At 37.4% G+C, this 19,566-nt stretch overlaps 2 protein-coding genes across 2 annotated transcripts; one reads left to right on the top strand and one right to left on the bottom strand.

The window, feature by feature from the left end:
* The first annotated feature begins 2,932 nt into the window (after window positions 1-2,932).
* Window positions 2,933-12,085, top strand: stmn2b (stathmin 2b). Its single transcript, XM_079878446.1, has 5 exons — window positions 2,933-3,290; window positions 8,377-8,472; window positions 8,805-8,980; window positions 9,104-9,295; window positions 10,871-12,085. The coding sequence occupies exons 1-5, from the start codon at window positions 3,272-3,274 to the stop codon at window positions 10,928-10,930; spliced, it is 543 nt and encodes a 180-aa protein (XP_079734572.1). The 5' UTR covers window positions 2,933-3,271; the 3' UTR covers window positions 10,931-12,085.
* Window positions 12,086-15,650: 3,565 nt separating this feature from the next.
* On the bottom strand, window positions 15,651-19,292 carry hey1 (hes-related family bHLH transcription factor with YRPW motif 1). Its single transcript, XM_079878449.1, has 5 exons — window positions 19,134-19,292; window positions 18,762-18,837; window positions 18,582-18,665; window positions 17,966-18,047; window positions 15,651-17,321 (listed from the first exon to the last, which is right to left on the bottom strand). The coding sequence occupies exons 1-5, from the start codon at window positions 19,217-19,219 to the stop codon at window positions 16,687-16,689; spliced, it is 963 nt and encodes a 320-aa protein (XP_079734575.1). The 5' UTR covers window positions 19,220-19,292; the 3' UTR covers window positions 15,651-16,686.
* Between the last annotated feature and the right edge of the window lie 274 nt (window positions 19,293-19,566).

The following is a 19,566-nucleotide window of genomic DNA, read 5'->3' as shown; positions in this document are numbered from 1 at the left end:
GCTGAGGAGAGATGACTTGGTTTAGAAAAACAATACAAAATCTAATGAATCTGCACAAAAGAAATGTTAAATCTTAAGATAGTAATGAAAACAATTTATGTTGAAGTTAGTTACTTAGGGAGAGTATATCCCATTTTCATTTTATATAGAATAACTTTTATGTCACACCATATGACAATTTTAGGAACGAATGCAACAAATTGGTGAATAAATCCAATTTCAAATACAAAATCTAAAAGACCACATATATTGTGGGAAATGCAAGAGTCAGTACAACACAACTCAATATTTTTTATGCCTAATATTTGAAGTAAAAAATAAAAACTTTTTTCAGGCTTATATGTCTCCCACCCACATGCATGTATCATATATGTCACAGACTGGATGTCCTGTAAAGAGCACATTCAGGGTTTTTCAGAGATAACACATGTTTGGAGGTTACACCATAAAAACAACTTCTCCGTGGTCTTTAACAATGACTGACATTAGCTTAATGATCAAATTTAGTACTCTTATGGAAATATGATAATATTTTGTAATTATCATTCAAATCTGAGTAATTTTCAAATCGTTTGTCAACATCTCAGGAAAATGTTATGGGGTTTATTATAAAAATAAGGCTTTCTGTTACAAAACAGGGCATTGATTTCATGCATGTCCACTGTGAGGACAGCAGGACTTAATGTTTATCAGGCATTTTGGGAGACACAACAAGTGAAGGAAAGAAATTATGTATCAATATTCCTATGAAATATTAGATATTATGAAAATGTTGCCAATTATTACTCCCATTATTACACTTTTTTCATTACATGTTGCCCCAAGAACACATTCATATTCATATTAGATACAGTCTATACATTGTGTTGAATGGGATTACCAATTTATGGCCATTTTACCCACATATTAATGCATAAAGTAAAATAGTATATCAATTCATTCCGTTATATCTTTCATAGCATATTTGATAACATTGGTTTTGCCTATCATTTCATAGCCTTTTCTTTTTTAAACAACTGAGATGGTGTCCACTATAGAGGACATAGCACAACAAATAAAATAGATATTTTTTTCCCCATTTGTTTCATATGCTCTAAACAATTAAAAAATATACTAAATTCAAAAAACCTTTTTATCTGGGTCTCAGGAGGAGTGTTTGTGTTAGATAAATTATTGCACATTGTACTGTGTTTTTCGGGTGTGCTATTTCGACAAGCAAGCATGAGTAATAATAATGAGATCTTATAATCTCACTACACAATCTCTAAATTGAAATAGTTTTGATAGTTGCAATGTTGTAATTTAGCTGTCATAAATCAATTAATAATTAATCAGGCTATATAAATTATTATTCAGCTTTAGCAATAATAAAGCACAGCCATGTGCAATATAGTGTGACATTTTTCCTGAAGGCAACTGGTTTTAAAATAGATTTGTGTATGATTTATTTATTCAGAGCTGTCGCCACTTTCACTGCTTATTGGTTTTATGAGTACATGCAGTGCATTCTTGACCATTGCTGGAAACATAATAAGATCCCCAGTTTGACTCAGTTCTCTTTTAGTTAATGCATAACCATGAATTTTAATTAAACTCTCACATTTACAACAATTTATTACATTTTGATTAATGAATGACTCCAGATTTATGGTTCATTGCCTATGTGCTTTTAATGTTTGGGTAATTCAACATAGCCAGCAGCAGCTTTAAGATTAGTACTGTACTGATAAATCAATGTGCCCTCTTAACATACAGCTTTGTCTTGTCTTAAGAGATTTCTCAAGTTTAAATGGTTGGCTATAAACTGCTCCCTTAGGATCTATTGCCACCTAATGGTTGAAAATGATAATGCAGTGCGTCTTGATCGTGAATGTTTAGGCGTGACCCTGCTGACATGTCTGATAGATAGTAGCCTGGCTATCGGATCCATAAAGAATTTAGGCTTCAGTTTAGAAGCAATGAAAAATAACAATGAAAACATGAAGATATTAATATATTGTTATTTAAATCAAGAGACTGCAGGATTGCTTGTCTCTGAAATGCCAATTTGACCAATGGATTATTTAATCTATGACCATTGTACACTGTGAGATACAGGGGTCTCCTATAGTAGCCTAATGCAACCCTTGCAGTCCTTCATTTTCTGCTGTGCAATTTCTAAACCGATTTGTTCAGACAGCAGAACTTTTATTATTTATTGTGCAGACTTCTCTTCCTTCATAATTGATGCTTGCAAGCCATGTGCATTTCTAATGGGAGCTGAACTGGATGTGCATGTTGATGTAGTGATCATGGCTGAATGTGACTACTTGAGCATATTTATTATTGGTAAAGAAGTGTTTTATAATTTTGTATTTCTTCAATGCACTTATATTACACCAATACTTAACTGTCAATACATTTCATGCTCTTGTTATTTGTTTATGCTGTCATTTAGGTCCTGCCAGGAACCTGAAAGTAGCCTAATACATTTAATCTGCTAAATAGATTTACAAAATACATTGATTAAATATTTCTAAACATATTTTGATGATCTAGAGTCACTGTAATAATTTAAAGAGGGAAATTAAATATTTTAGCAATAACTAATATTGACAAATATTATCGAGGAACATCACATCACCCATTTAATCTAAGGGACCCTTGATAATGCTGGGAGGGGCACTGTGTGTCCCAGTGCTGCTTTACCGGTGCTACTGCCATTATATGAATGTAAAATGTATTTTAAAATACAAGTGCGTAGCATATCTATAATCATGAATAGGCCTACTGTTAATATGACTGTTATAAGACAGAGCTTCCATCAATCAGTGACGGCAGAAGACAGCCATTACAATCCATACGAGATTATCAGTGCTAGGTTACTGTATGAAATGCCATAAATGCAACCAACGTTTCCAGTTACCACCGTCTTAGTAGGCTAGGCTATATCATATAAAATGAATAAATCAATGGGCGCTGTGTATGAACGGTCTGCACCATTTCTGAGAAAGGGGGGAGAGTCAATTAGTCACCTTGTAAGCTCCTCACCGTTGACATCCTCCGGTACATTAGAGCGAGCGCGCGACAGCCTTTCATTTAGAGCTGCGCGTGAAGGGACAACAGCAGCCAATCTGATTGAACACACGCACGCTCATAATTCCCGAAGCTGCTCTCGCGCACTCTTTCCCTCAGAGCGCCTTTCTGCTGACTCAGTGCCTTATCAAAGCGAACCGGTTCCTCGCCACCGAAACAGAGCTGAGACGCACCAGTCACCGCAACAACCCCAGCCATGGCCAAAACTGCTATCGGTAAGACAAACCTTCCTTCATTTTGTTCGCCGGTTCATGTCTCTTTGATGCAGGATGCTAAGAGATGCAGTCGCGCGCACAAAAGATCCTGATGCAGGATAAACAAAAGTCCTTTAGCTAAGAAAAAGGTATTAAATTACTATCTGGGTTATTTCTTAGATAAATAAATCTGCTTTCTCTTAACACCCCATGCTGTTTTATTTTCAAATATGGCTGTGCGTTTTGGGTGCACCCAGGCTGCCCACTCACCTTTACATAGAAAAAGAGGGTACTTTATAAATGAGAAAAAGCATTCAATTGTGTTGATATAGAGCACAATTTTTTTCAAATATACTGTAACATGTTTTAAAAGCCATAAAAGGATTTTCTTATGGTGACACTGCACCTGCCGGCTCATATCTCCAGCATAATGCAGAAGGACCCCACCCAAGATCCAGCTCTGTGTTTCAGCCTCCAGAAAATCTAATAAAACCTGACAATGCCTAACTCAGAACAGTTCAGAGCTTTGGATATCCTCTATATACGATATTTCTATCCTTTTTCATTAAATTAGCTAGGTGTGGATGGTATATTTATTGGCAAACAAAGCCGTAATAGTGAAATACGACATGGTAGTTACTGAATTTTCAAACTGTTGTTTTTATCCACGCAGGGATGTTTATTATGCAGTATACACTGAATTCCTTAATATTTGGAAATGATCAGAAATAATAAATTAATTAGCTTAATTTCAGTGTTTTGCACTGATTTAGGGACTCTGGTGGGTTTGTCAAAAAACTACACACTGGCATTTTTATATTACCTTATTTATAACCGGTAAATAAGAATCTGTTCTCACACCTTTAATATATTCTTGTGACATATACAGTCTGCCAGCACATGTCATTATTTAACCCCAAAAACCCTCCTTTATGATTCGCCTAAACAAGTTTTTAATGTGTAATTGTGGATTTGTATGTGCATCCTTTCATTCACACCATTACTAGCGGCATATGAGAGGCAGATTGCAGTATCAGATGATTGATGTGTTAAATGGAAGTGTGTCAGGGCTGAAGTCGTCTCGCCGGTAAGCATGTCTCAGTGCTGTTGTGATTCTGGATTATGTTGTAGGCGGCCAAACTGGGGCATGCCATAGACAAGGTGTGAGTCGGCTTTATTGCATCATTTTGAGGCGCCTGCAGGGCAGGGCACTGTTGGACTGAGGGCGAATGTCTCTGTTCTAGCTGTCATGTCACTTGAAATGTTGGGGAGACATCTGTTTTGTGGAATACCAGTAATGTGCACTTAATCCTACCATGCAATGCAATTACATTGGGCATTGTCTTAAGGATATTTCATTTCATTTCACAGAACACACAAGAAATGCCTGTGGGATTCCTTCCGCTAATGAGAAAGAACATGTCAATCAATATAATCAATACACTTGGAATATTTATAGGGCTTAAAAGAGCCTGCAGAAAGACCTTGGTGCGTACCATACACCAGATGAAAATAAGAAGAAACCAGCTCTCTCGTTAAGACTAATTTAAAAGCATGGCTTATTTAATTATACTTTTAATTACGCATTTGAATTACAGTAACAATTGGATAATTGGCAACAACAATATCATTTTTACCTGTCAGAATCATTGATCAAAACTGCCTGTCTTTGTCTTATCTACTTTAAAGGTCTCCTCATGTAACCCCCACCATGCACGTTTATCATTTAAGATTACTGGATATGTGAAAGCAGTATGACTAATCCAATCAATCCCCATTAATCGATAACCTTACAGGAAGTTCAAACATACACATTCAGCAATGCTCCGCAGTGGGGTGGGGCCATTGCTTTTTAAGATAAATTATTTTTAGGTTTTAATGTCAACCATATGATAAATATATTTCATAGCATACACATATACCCTATATATTGCCATATTGCCGTAGTCATTTTACTTAAAAGTTTCAAATGGACTCAAGTCCGTTTTACTGATTTTACTTAAAATGAAGTGGTTTTAGTGTGAACAGATGTAATGATGATCACTATTGAACATTGAAAGGCATTTGTCCAGTTTCAGTGGACAGAGCATATGTGTGAGAGAGAATGAGAGAGATGGGAGGAGCCATTATTGATTTCCAGGGTGGGCATGCTGATGCATTATCAAACAAACCACACAAAGGACTTTTCGCTTGTCCACTGGGCCGTAGATCCTGATGGCAAATTTTGAGTAATGCTCTTTTTTTCTACCTAATTTTACAGATGCAGTGCATGGTCTGTATCACTGTAATGCATGGAATGATATATCAGACAGGACAAAATAAGCTACAGAGAATTAGAATTACTTCTTCATGTAAAAAAATTATAAAGTTTACAGTATAAAATTAGTATCATACTATCTTATATAAAGTTATATGTCATACATTTCAACATGTGTATTTATATATATATATAGTAGCGGCAAAATTGACGTCTGGAGGGGATATCTGTTTTTAATGATCCTACAGGTTTGATTGAACCATCAAAATATGAGGGGAATATTTTATATTTTTTAAATATGAGGGAAGAACAAAATACTAAACTTGGTTAAGGTATTTATCTGACAAATTATTTGACAATAAAAGCCAAATACAGCTACACGTTTCATTAGGCTAAATGCAAAAAATGCCTAGAAAAACAAAAATGTTTTCATGCTTTATGGGGACATTCCAGAGACATAATGCTTTATACACTCTACAAATTGTATATTTCATCCCTAACTCTAAACCTACCATAAACCTTTCTGCATTTTTACATTTAAAAAAAACAAAACAAAAAAAACCAGTATGATTTATAAGCTTTTTTCCTGATGGCGACCAAAAAATGATTTCAGATATTATCATCTTTGTGGGGACATAAAGTAGGGTTTACAAAGACCACCCACCCACCCACAAGTGCGCGTTGTCTTCATGTTTTGTCTTTCCATAGACATAATGATTTTTAAACTGCACAAACTCTATATTTTATCCCCTTACACTAACCCTACCTCTAAACCTACCCATCACAGAAAACTTTCTGCATTTTAACATTTTCAAAAAACAACACTTAGTATGATATATAAGCTGTTTAATGACCAAAAAATGTCCCCACACGGACAAGGATTTCGGATGTTGCATTACATTACATTACAGGATTACAGTTTATTACCCCATTATGTCAATAATCAATGTCTTTTTTGACCAGCCACAATAGCTACAGCTCAAGCCTAAGGTGTGGCTACTGTGTCTACCCTCTGATATTTTCCAGCAGAATCTCTAGATTAGCTCTCAGTATTGCACACAGGTTCATCCGCCTGTGTGAGATCCTTTTCACCTGCTCACCAGCCGGCTGACCTGAATTACTTGCTTCAGTGAGCTGTCTATCGTCCTTATCTCACTCTGACTACACAGCAGAGGAGAAATGCTTACTGAGGTCCATTGCCACCCCCTCAATTTACCGGAAGATATGGTTTGCTCCAGTAATTACTAATTAAAGCCCCCCACACCAAAAGCAACCTGCCTCAGGGCTTTTAATCCTAGCGGGAGTGAACACAGTGATTCTCTCCCCTTCTTCCCTTCCCAGTTTTCTCCATCCTCTGTTTGTGAGGGATTAATAAGCTCGTCAGGGAGCGAGAGGGAGTTGATCAGATTTTTACATCCTCCTCTGGGCGAAGAGTGGAGAAAGTAGGTTGATTCTGGAAAGCATTAAAGCAGCCTGATATCTGGCTGGAGAAACCCAAGCATGCACGGATTGATAACATCAGCACAGCACTGCTGTCAAGACATTGATTTATAACTCAAATGCACTGGCTTTGATAAATGCTGTCTTGTGTGTTCAAGGAAAATCAGATACATTAATATGCTTCATGTAGCATCTGCCATACTGATGTGTTGTATGATTTAGACTTGTTTGCACTTAAGCATTAAATGCTGAAAAATCTAAATGATTCTGAAGTTGTGGATGAGGAATTATTGCGTTAGGATCAGTCTTGCCGTCCTAAAAAGCCATCTGGAAATTTGTTTCGCCTCGTGTCTTCTCTGGTCTTGCCGACTCACTCCCCGCACACACCCTCAGTAGTCAGAGTAAAAATGGATTTTAATAAATAATGTAACGCTGATGGTTGGGGCGATGGGGGATGGGTGGATCTTGTGGGGAACATTGTCTTGTAGGAAACCAGAGCATGTGAGGACATGCTGCTGGTTTTTCTTAGAAAGCACAAATGAAAACATTGGCAGTACTGTTAAATATTTTTTATGAGGGTTTGTCATCGTTTCTGGACTCAGGAACCTCCACCCAGAACCCCAACAGGGGTGAAACCCTCTACAATGAAAATATAAAAATTTTAACATAATACTTTTTTTTTTATACATAATACAGCATAAAAACTTTCAATAATAAAAGCATCAAACATTATTATATTAATATACAATGTAAATAATTAGGATATATAATAGATACATTTTAATTTACATATCTTATATAACAATAATAATCTAATATATATATATATATATATATATATATATATATATATATATATTAATTTCTTTAATATATATATTTACATGTGTGTGTATACAAATTAATGTAAGATAATATAAATCTAATATTCATTTTATGTATAATTAAATATAATTAATTTAATCTTTTATTTTTATAAAGTCAGTGGACCTGTGAGTAGATGTATTATATTCAATAATAGCTTTACAAAACACACACAATCTCACACACACACACACACACACACACACACACACACACACACACACACACACACACACACACACACACACACACACACACACAATAATAATAGTAAAAATGTAATATACATTTAATTTTATTTTATATTTACTGTTTCTCTCTCCCCTCTATAGATAGATAGATAGATAGATAGATTCTACATATCTACTGATCTACATTTTAACTATTGTGTTAAAATCTATATTTTATATCAGTAAGTTTACCCCTGGTTGAAAACCTAGATGATTTGGGTTATTTTCTGCAACATTGGCGATGCAGTTTCGAATAATCATTCATAAAACAGCAAGAATCTGGGTCAATACTTTTGTTTGATGTGTCTCTCTGCAGCATACAAAGAGAAGATGAAGGAGCTTTCCCTCGTCTCCCTCATCTGCTCCTGTCTCTACCCAGAGGCACGCAAGAACCTCATGAGCGAGTTTGAAGGTAGGAAATGAAAATATAAAACCAGTAATGAGATACAATAATGTGCTGTGCTTTATAGACCTCATTCTGTTTGATCTTTATAATCTATTTTTTATTGGCCTGTATGTGTACCAGCAGCACTAACATTTATTATCTTAACAACTAATAGATCAATAAATGTCTGATAAATATTTAGGATGGCTGTATAACAAAGTTATGCAAGCTCATTTCACGAGCAGAAGGCAGTTTGTGCATTTTATTACATGGATCCGGATGCTCAAACCCTACCAATGTGTAGATGAATATTTGCTGCCTAAACAACATCTATTTCAATTTGTGTCTTGCATGCTCAGACATGGAGGTTAAGCCCATTAACAAGCGGGCTTCTGGCCAGGCCTTTGAGGTCATCCTGAAGCCACCCTCTCCCACGGCTGACGGGGGCTACAGCATCACTTCACCTCCTAAAAAGAGGGACATGTCTCTGGAGGACATCCAGAAGAAGCTGGAGGCCGCAGAGGAAAGGAGAAGAGTGAGTGACCTATTTATTTGTATAATGTATCTGTACTGTATATATCTATATTATGTTTGATGTTTGGCATTTTTATTTCTATTATTTTTAACCCTAATGTTTTATTCCTGTTTATTCTTCCAGTCCCAGGAGGCTCAAGTCCTGAGGGCTCTGGCTGAGAAACGTGATCATGAGCGGGACGTCCTGCTGAAAGCCATGGAGGAGAACAGCAACTTCAGCAGGATGGCAGAGGAGAAACTCATCATGAAGATGGAGCAGATCAAGGAGAACCGTGAGGCCCACCTTGCAGCCATGCTGGAACGGCTGCATGAGAAGGTCAGGACTTTAATTATAACTTACACTACCGTTCAAACTTTTGGGATCAGTACGATTTCTTTATGTTTTTAAAAGAAGTCACATATGCTCACCGAGGCTGCATTTATTTAAACAAAAATACACAAAAAATTATTACAATTTAAAATGACTGTTGCCTATTTTAATATATACTTTTAAATGTAATATATTCCTGTGATCAAAGCTGAATTTTCAGCATCATTCCTCCAGTCTTCAGTGTCACATGACCCTTCAGAAAACATTCTAATATGCTGATTTGGTGCTCAAGAAACATTTCTTATTAATAGCTATGTTGAAAAGAGTTGTGCTGCTTGTGGAAACAGTGATACGTTCTTTGATTAAAAGAAAGCTCAAAAGAAAAGCATTTATTTGAAAATAAATATTTTGTAACATTATAAATATCTTTACTGTCACTTCGCATTAAAAAAGTATTACAGTAAATGCATAAATTTGTCCCTCAAAAGTTCCATATCTTGAAACTTTTTGAGGAGTTGCATGCTGCAACTGTGAATAGTGATCTGATTTTTACGATTTTTACAGGACAGAAGATAAAACTAGCAAACAATCCTCAGACTTACATTGAAGGAGGAGCCAGAGTCATAAGACTAGAATATCATAGAGACTTGAATGTGGGCTCATTGTAAACAACCACACAAAACACCCTAGAAATACAGCCAACCACCCACACGAGCAGCATCAAAACTCATATTTTCTTCAGAAAAATACAAATCTAATCTTAAAGGGATAGTTCACTTTGAAATTAAATTTTGGTATGTTTTAGCTTACCTCAAGGGCATCCAAGATGTAGGTGTCTTTTTTTCTGCAGTAGTTTCAATTTTGATATTTTTAGGTCAAACCGTTCTTGTCTGTCAGTCCTATAATGCAGGTCTGTGGTCACTGTCTCAAAGAGCATGCACAGAGTCCAAATTAAAACAATTCCCCATCGTCCAAATTAAACAATTCCATCTAACATCTAGTGTATATATCTATGCACCAGTCTGCGTACATGTCACACACCAGGATGCGCGAGCGCCCTCAGATCACTTGGACGTGGCTGTGTATAAGAGCTAAAAACGATATAAATACTGTTCGTTTTCTCACACAAACCGCTCGTTTCGTGTCTTAGGCCATCAATGTGTACTTACGATGGGGAATTGTTTCATTTGGACGATGGGGAATTGTTTTAATTTGGACTCTGTGCATGCTCTTTGAGACCGTGACCATAGACCTGCATTATAGGACTGACAGACAAGAACGGTTTGACCTAAATATATCAAAATTGAAACTACTGCGGAAAAAAAGACACCTACATCTTGGATGCCCTTGAGGTAAGCTAAAACATACCAAAATTTAATTTCAAAGTGAACTATCCCTTTAATCTCTGTCACAAGAGGGCACTACAGTACAAAAAAATAGTTCTTCAGTACAGTGAAAGAGTACTTCAAAAGGCATTTTAAAAACAAGACTGGTATTTTCTTCATTTTCATCAACATTATATCAACTTTAAGCTATAAATTGCTGATAAATGTCCTGTGTTATTTCTCTATGTGTTTTCAGGAGAAGCACGCTCAGGTGGTGCGCAGAAACAAAGAGCTGATGGAAGAGTTGAGAGCATGAGCACATCTCTCTACACCCACCGTCCCATCACCCCACCCCCTCTCCCCATACCTGCGACCTCCCGTCCCCAGAGAGACCCCCTCTCCCCCTGCCACCGCAGCCCTGTGTAGAAAAGAGCCCCTGTCACCCCACCCCCCTGCCCCGCCCCGCCCAGGCCAAAAGAATCGACCCTGCCCCCCTCACCAACAGCATCGTCCCCGATATAGTCCATAAGACAAAAGGAACATCATTAGTCCAGAAAAAGAAGAAAATGTTTTTGATCAATTCGAAACCAGTCAAAGTGGGTGTGGTTTTTTGTAAATACTTCCTATTTGTTTTATATGAGACGATGAAAAGTATTGCGGTGTGCCATTTTATAAGTTTCTCTCTCTGTATTCTTATCTTTTAGTGGATGTACCTGTTTCCTCTCTCTCTCTCTCTCTCTCTCTCTCTCTCTCTCTCTCTCTCTCTCTCTCTCTCTCTCTCTCTCTCTCTCTCTCTCTCTTGTACCAGGCTTTGATGTTTGTGAGTTTGCTGGCTAGCTGACATTTGCAACGTCTTCTCTAAACCCAATGATCATGTTAATGTCTCTATGTCCATGTGGAGAGAGTAAAAGCCGCCACAGTACAGTACACACAGCTCTAATCGGTCACTAAGATAGCATTTACAGTAATCTCTAGCTCTTTCTTCATACATTCATCTGGTATATAGTCACAACACAGGCACACACACACACACTTAAATGGACCCGGTCAGCATGATTTAGTAAACAAAAATGACATGTTGCTCAAGAGGAGCAGCGGTTTGAGCCACGCCGAAATCATGCGACGTCTCTTGACCCGTGTTTGACCATAGTCTGGGTTGCATTTATGCTGAACATCAAGTTAACCTTGAGTTCTTGAGAATCACGTGTACTGAAGTTCTCCCATTCTAATTCTTGTAAGATTTTCAGGTTGATATCTGGTAATACAATGGACATTGCAAGATGATGTGTGTGTAAGTGTGTGTGTCAAGAGCAGTGTGGGTAGACGCTGTTATAATGTGCCATAGCTATTGCTTTAATGTCACAAACCTGCCCACCCTCATATTTCTCTTCAAGCTGTGTGTTTTATTCCCTTCACATGTAACTTTGGGAGCAAGCTGTGGTGAATAAAGGCTTGGGTTCCTTGGAATGACAATATCTGTCTTTGGGTCCGTTTTTATTTCATACAACATACATTAACATAATAAACACAAAAGTCGATTTCAAATTTAACAACTGTGCTGTAGGCAGGGCACAAAAACGTGATTAACGAAATGCGAGAAATAACAAAGTGTAATATCCTAGTTAACCAACAGGTGGCGATAAATGACTTTGCAAGAATACATGCTTTAACCATAGACTGTAAAAAATAGGCTTTAACTAGCAATAGCGTACCACACTTCTCTAGCTATTGCACTATAGTGTGGGAAATTCTTTATGCACAAAATACTAACCGTATATTATCCACTAAATTTGCTTTCAAAATGTGCATATAGTTTATTTTATTATGTATCTTAAGTGCAATGTGTTCGACTTGACCTTCCACTTGATGAAGCAGGATGAACTGAACAAGAGGTAGGCTAATACTAATAGTAATAGCCTAATATATCAGTTGCCAATTTTAAAATGTTTCTTTTCTCATTATTTGATCGGGTTGCCAAATGTTGATATTTTACCCCAAATGGGAATAAACATTAAAAACAAGCGTTTTATTTTCCATGTGACAACTAGATTCCACTTTCTCAATTAGGCTAAACATGCAATGTAATGAGCTCACGTGACAAAGTCGTAGCATCCCAGCTAACAGGGAACTTTCTTAGAACTTTGGTTTACTTTCTGGCAAGGTTCTCTCAGCGTTAACGTTTTTCCAGTAATATTAATAGAACATTTGTTCAAAATGATCTTGGCTTTAATAATGTTCTCAATAAAGCACAAAAAAATTATTTTAACATCGTTCTTGGAATGTTTTTAGTTTTCATAACATTATGTGAACGTTAGCTAAACGTTCCTAGAACATGTTTTTGTTAGGGATACTACTTTAAACCTTTATCATCGAATACTTATTTATAAAATACAAAAAGGTAATCAGTTACTAAGTTAGTATTCCATTTCAAACATGGTTATTGGTAGTACAGTACTATAGTATAATACTAGTGCATGGCTTAATGCATTCTGCAGCATTCAGTACTGCCTAATATTTCTTAAAACATAGTTTATGAATCAGTGTTCAATATGCCAATATAAGTGTAAATATGCAATACAGGCATACATTGTCATTGGTTGACCTAATTATGTATAATTCAATGAGTGGCATACAGCTCATCTTGGACACAATCATTTTGCAACCAATTTTGTGTAAAAATGTTTGGTAATTCAATCAAATAATTATTCGAGAATGTAAATAGCAAGATAAAAATAATAAAAAATGATTTCTGGTCCATTCATCAAACAGAGAGTACCAAACACAGTATGCTATACTGCATTTTTCAGCAAATCATAGGTCATCCAGGTATTTTATGCATGTAGACAATTTGCATACAGCATAAATAGTATGAGTAGTATGCTATTCCAAGCCTAGCCGTTACTGCTACAGTATCTACTTAATATTCCAGTTTTAGAGAATCCAACCATCACCTCTAGGGGGAATGTGGGGGGAAACATGTGATAAAAGCCTCTAAAATACATTTAAAGGCAGCTAGAGAAATAAAGAAGTGTGTTGGCAGTGTGCTGTGTGTAGGTGGGAATCTGTTTTACGGGTTTGGCTGGCGGTATAGTACCCGTGGTGGCGTGGGAGTGCTCCGCACCAGGAGCTCAGTGAGCTGCTGTGATTGCTTTGGGACAAAGCTGCACTGTGCGGCCCTCTCCTCCTACTTCTTCTCTCTCGTTCCCTCTCTTCTCGCTCTGTACCTCTCTCTTTCCTCCCTGTGCAGTCCAGGCCAGCCAGGCTGCCATTGTCCAGGATATCCCTTGGCTGTTAATGGCTTCCTGGATACATAGAGAGGCCACAGAGAGGCCCCTGGGCCGTGTTTGATATCAGTTCAAAACGCACGCATACAGGCACTGGTTCAACCCTATAGAAATCTGCAGCGCCATGAAAGGAACTATTCTTCCCCAAAGCATTACAGTTTTTCTGAATTGCCAAAACACTAAACCCCATTCTCTAAGTAACCCCATCCAGTAAGAGGAGGTGAACAAGCAGGAAGAGGATGAGGACGAGGAAGAGCAAGGTGTGGAGAATGTTGTCAAGGCTGGATCTTGCTTTAGGGTTTTTCCCTTTGCCTGACATTGTCTGAGATGTGGAGAAACTCCTCCGGCCGGACCAACATGAAGACATGATGCTGAAGCAGAACCAATCTCTCTCACTGACCTTGATTTTGCAGTTGCACAGCTCTTCTTGCACAGTGTACTTTACTGTAACATGCTTTTCATTTAGAGTTTTTATACTGTAACCTTTTTGGCTTTTGCAGTTGGGTCACTGTATTTTCACTGTATGCAAGTGGTGAATATACAGATATTCGATAGGCCTACGATTCAATATTCAGTACAATACTATACTTGCAGTGGATACAGTATACAATTTATTCACCGTAGTTGTCATTACTATACTTTTTTTGTGTAATGAATGATCTGTAGTGTTTATGTTTTTGATTTTGCCAGAAGAGTCAGAGGTTCTGTGAATGTGGTTGGAAAATTTGGTTTTGTGTTTAAGGTTTTGAGAAAGTGAGTGATGGTTTCAAGAAATGTGTTTTAGCAATTCAGAAAAATCACATGTAAGGCCTATTTATGTATATCCACCTGTGAGAGAGAGGGGTGACTGGAACATTTCAAGCACGCCAACAAATCTGGACGATAAAAATGTATGAATGCAGTTCACTGTGGCTGTTAAATGTTTTTATCAGACTGCGAGATTTGTCCTAAAAGGCGTTTCGATGTAGATGTCAGTAAAAATGGTCATTTTGTTACAAAAATATGTCCTTATTTTGATTAGGAATGCACCCATTTTAAATTTCCGGCTGATATCAATAAGTTGATAATTATTTGAATTTTATGGCCAATAATTAAAGTTATATTATAATTATATTAATAATAAAATGTATCTAAATAAATGTAAATAAAGAAAACAATCAGTTTAAATGTTAAAACTGAATTTAGGCATCATAACATTAAAATGTACAGTATGAAAAATGGATAGTTGATCAGTATTTTCCTATTATGGCCAATATTTAAATGATATTATATTAATTTTAAAATGTATCCAAATAAATATAAAAATAATTAAAAATAATACACACAAACCAATCAATAAATCCTAAAACTGAATTTAGGCATCACAACATTATAATTTAGCCTACATTTTGCAAAATAGATAGCTTTTAATTATTTACATGTTATGACCAATATTTATATTATAATTATGTTAAATGTATCTAAATAAATCTAAAATAAATTAAAAATAATAAATTTAGCCACGATAACATAATGTACAGTATGAAAGGTTTGTTAAAAAATTACTTTTAACGTTTTTATTACATTCTTAGTGTTTATAAAGATTCATTTTAATTAAGAGTTAGGTGAAGGCATAAGGTAATATAAATGTAAAAATAGAAGAAATGAGCATGCAAAACCAAAAATCTCTAATATGCTCTTACCAATTAATATATTGTGCATTCGTAGTATTGAATGTGTCTATGACAATATCAGAACATGAGCACACAAATCCAGGGTTATTAGCTACATGTATCATTTTATTACAGGAAAGTCACACAGGTTAGTGAGGGACAGGCACAGTACCACATCATCTCTTCCAGTACTATCTATTCCCCTAATCTTATCTGATTTGCCAGTGCAAATTCCCTATTACCACAAAAATGATCTGGTTTTCCAAAGTACATTTAACTAAGAGAGAGAGCGAGCGAGAGGGAGAGAGAGAGATGATTTGGGGCATGAAGGGTGAACATGCCTGTAAGCGCTCAATTCTGCTATTAACAAACCTAACAGTGACTTTGCTACAATTACATTAGTGCAGTTCTGAAAGATTGTCTATTTAGATTGTCTCCGTAAAGGTGTACCAGTGGTCCATCCCTGCAAACAACAAATTTATTACATTTTAAACAAAATAAACACACACTGCAGGTCACTGACCAAAAAGAAAAAAAAAGAACGTATACTCAGCTGAGGAATACAGGTTCAGTTGCATAGGTTTTGTATATGTGCAGATGGACAGTTGGAAAACCTCAACTTCATTGCATAGTATTTTCTAATATCATAGAAATGCTGAACAGTTTTCCCCCCAAAAAAATCTAATTTGAAAGATAATTCTTTTAAAAATCCCGCCTTTTATTCTGGAGGAGAAGATGCAACTATATCACATCATGTTATCAAATCGTTCCTTTACTATCTTTATATAATTAAATCTGTTTTAAATTAAACTCCATTAACAGCCATCTCTCTCTCTCTCTCTCTCTCTCTCTCTCTGTTAGCATACACTTCTCCACTGAGGGACAAAAGAACTCTATTTGTTCAGAACTGATGTGCGAGAACCCCGATCATCTCTAGAACTTATTTCAGCTCGACCTGAGACGGATTTCAAAAGACAGGGTCATTCGGATAAGTACATCGGTTCTGTATTCGCTCTTTCCCTTTGTACAGAGAGGAATTCTGCGGTTGTGTCCATCTCTTTGAAATTGTCATTTGTTACAGAGAAAAGTCATTTCTAACTGACTGTCTGTCCACAGCGTTCATGTTTTTGCAGAGTTCAGAAGGCTCCTATTTCCATGCTCCAGGGCCTATAGGGCTTCCCCAGGCTGCTGGAGGGAGTCGCGGGGCCCAGCGAACTCGGGGACAGCAGAGGAAATGCGCTCAGCGGGAAGGGAAACGCCGACAGGCTTGAAAGTGACGTCAGGAGGGGCGGAGAAAGCTTGGATGTAGTAGGTGGTGTGAGGCCAGGGGGCAAGGAGGTACCGGGCGGCACCCTCAGCGGTCCCGTCTGCCCTGCCTCGCTAATCCCCGTCCCGGTCAGCCTGCTGGGGGCGTGCGGCTCTGTGGAGGCAGCGGATGAAGATGAGGAGGAGGAGGGTGACGAAGAATTCGAGGATGGAGGGCTGCTGGTGCTGCGTGAGAGCGGCGCCCCCTGCTGTTGTTGCAGGAGGAGGTGGTGGGCCAGGTGGCCAGGCGGCGTCCCGAATGCGGAGCCCCACGCCAAGTGGCCCAAACCCGAATGAGCTTCTCTCTGGGAGGCGTAACTGTTCAGGTGTGAAACCAGGCGGATGCGGAGGGGGTCGGTGTTGTCCAGGCCCTCGATGATACTGAGGTAACGCGCCGTCTCTGCCAGACACTCGCGGAAACCCAGCCCGCGGTAATCCATGGCCAGCGCGTGAGCATCAAAGTAACCTGTGCGAGAGAGAAACCAGAGCTGGTGAGTGATCTGATCTGATAATGATTACAGCTTATGACACGAAACACTGTGCTGTTAATAGATCACACTGGGAGGGGCTGAGAGTGAAACCGAAATGACACTAGATAAACAACAGAGATTAAACGTCTGGGTTAGTAATTATTTTCTTTGAGCAGATTCCCAAACATTGGATGATCTCATAATGAAAGATAACATACAACATTAAACCTGGCAAGATTTTTTTGGTAAGACTTTATGAAAACTTTCATTATTAATAAATCATTAGAAAATATCATAATGCATAAAAGAGCAATGGTTAATGTTAGAGTTTTGTTAAGCATATAAAAAGCATATGCTTATTTTATTTGTAATTTAAATACACTGTAAAAATCATATGATTAATAGGTTCTGACAACATATGGTTTTACACTGCTTTAACTCATCAAAATAAGTTAAGCAATTTTCAACCTTTTTTATAAGTTATACAAGATTCAACTCATTTTTTTAAAGTCAGTTTAAGGTAGAGGTAGATTTAAGTTGAAATGACTTAAACATCCAAGTTGATTGTACTTAAAAATTTAAGGCAGCAACTTAAAGTGTATTTTCTTTCAAAATAAATGCTCGTGCGAAAAAACCTTACCTTTTCCTCCAGCTGCATGAAGCATCTTTAAATGATCTACCGTCATCTGCAAAATTTCTGCCTTTTCTAGTTTAGCAGAGCCCTGAGAACAAGAACAGATGTGTTGATGAGTTAAGTGATATGTATACTGTATGGCTCAATGACAAATAAGAATGTCTGAGATGATAAAGAGGAAATTCTTTTCTTTTTTTTTTTTAAATCGATTTTAAAACACATGTGCCAAGTTCTTGTTTTGGTTTCATTCTGAGAAAAGGTATACTTTTTCACAAAAAGGCCCAAAACTGAAAAAATAAATAAAACTTGAATAAATTTGATACACAAATCTTAAGGATTTCAACGAGTCCTCTTAGTTTTTATGGTTTTCTTGTGCCATGACAACAAAGTTGCATCCTGCATGTTGGTTATGCCACATTATTGAAATATTAATAATAATATTTAAAAACAAAATTTTTTTTTAATGAAATATTAATACAGGACTAAATGCCAACATTTGAGGACTTTTTCATGAATTTAATCCCGTAAAGAGACTTGTGTATAAAATCTAGACAGATCACCTAGATATTTGATTGCAGTGGTCTGACTCTGAGATGTAAGTCAGGTGTTGATTGACACTCACCTGTTTCTCAAAGGCGCTGGGCACAAGTCTGCGCAGCTCAGACAGACTGTTATTAATCCGGTCCCTACGGCGCTTCTCAATGATCTGTCCAAACAGATTGTGAAATCATCATTATTAAAAGTCATTTATTCAGCTTTGCAGATTCAGTTTTCAGGACTTTTCAAAGAAAAACGCTCTTACCCCTCTGCGACGTTTTCTCGCTTGCACTTGAGAGGTTGTGGATGGAGACATTGATCCGAGTGGAGAAGTCACACCGCTTTAAAAACAAAATATGCATAAGAACACAATACACACAATATGAACACAATACATTTGATTTTTATGATGAAATATGATCCTGACCAACATCTAAAAGAAACGATTTTCTACGTAATATTCCACATAGGCTAATTTTGTTGACAGATATGTGATTTAGAAGTATTAATCTTAATCTTGTGTGCGATTCAAATTAAACGTGCGCACATTAAATCGTATGACTGTTTTCTTCATTCAAGTTAAACGTTTCATTACTCAAAAAAGCAAGACGACTCAAATAAATTACAGCTAACTTACGCATTTTCGTCAGCACTCTCCTTCTCCACTTCGATATTCTCATCGAGCTCACTATCCGAGGAGCTGAAATCGTGATTTCTCTTCATTTTTTGATAGTATTTCAGAGCGTATCCTCAGCGTGTGTCAGGTGAGACTGAAGTTCATCCGTATGAACCGACAAGCTTTCCCACGGTATAATTTCAACTCCGCAGCTCGCCAAGACAGGCGTGGCTAAGATCGTGGATAGCCAATCAGCGAACAGGTCTGGAGTTGAGTGGCACGTCGGTTGTCAACGTCCCAGTTTAGCCCCGCCCCTTTTTTTGAATACGCTTAACAAAGGGCCAATAGAATGTTCGTCCGTGAGAGCGGAGCTCCGCCCCCGGGTTCCGCCGGTGCTTGTGTTGTCTAGCCCAGCTGAAAGGAGTGGCTGGCCGGCTGTCAGCACGCGCAAGCC

This window comes from Squalius cephalus, assembly GCF_949319135.1.
Source record: "Squalius cephalus genome assembly, chromosome: 8".
NCBI lineage: Eukaryota > Metazoa > Chordata > Actinopteri > Cypriniformes > Leuciscidae > Squalius > Squalius cephalus.
Note: the sequence above shows the minus strand (reverse complement) of the source record. Positions and strands in the feature narration are given on the sequence as shown.

Excerpts from the sequence above, each read along its gene's own strand:
- hey1 (XM_079878449.1), bottom strand. The coding sequence starts at position 19,219 with ATGAAGAGAAATCACGATTTCAGCTCCTCGGATAGTGAGCTCGATGAG. Across the intron at positions 18,048-18,581 it reads CCAGCGCCTTTGAGAAACAG|GGCTCTGCTAAACTAGAAAA; the intron begins GTGAGTGTCAAT and ends TCTTGTTCTCAG. Across the intron at positions 17,322-17,965 it reads TCATGCAGCTGGAGGAAAAG|GTTACTTTGATGCTCACGCG; the intron begins GTAAGGTTTTTT and ends TCTCTCGCACAG.
- stmn2b (XM_079878446.1), top strand. Across the intron at positions 8,981-9,103 it reads CCGCAGAGGAAAGGAGAAGA|TCCCAGGAGGCTCAAGTCCT; the intron begins GTGAGTGACCTA and ends TTATTCTTCCAG. Across the intron at positions 9,296-10,870 it reads TGGAACGGCTGCATGAGAAG|GAGAAGCACGCTCAGGTGGT; the intron begins GTCAGGACTTTA and ends ATGTGTTTTCAG.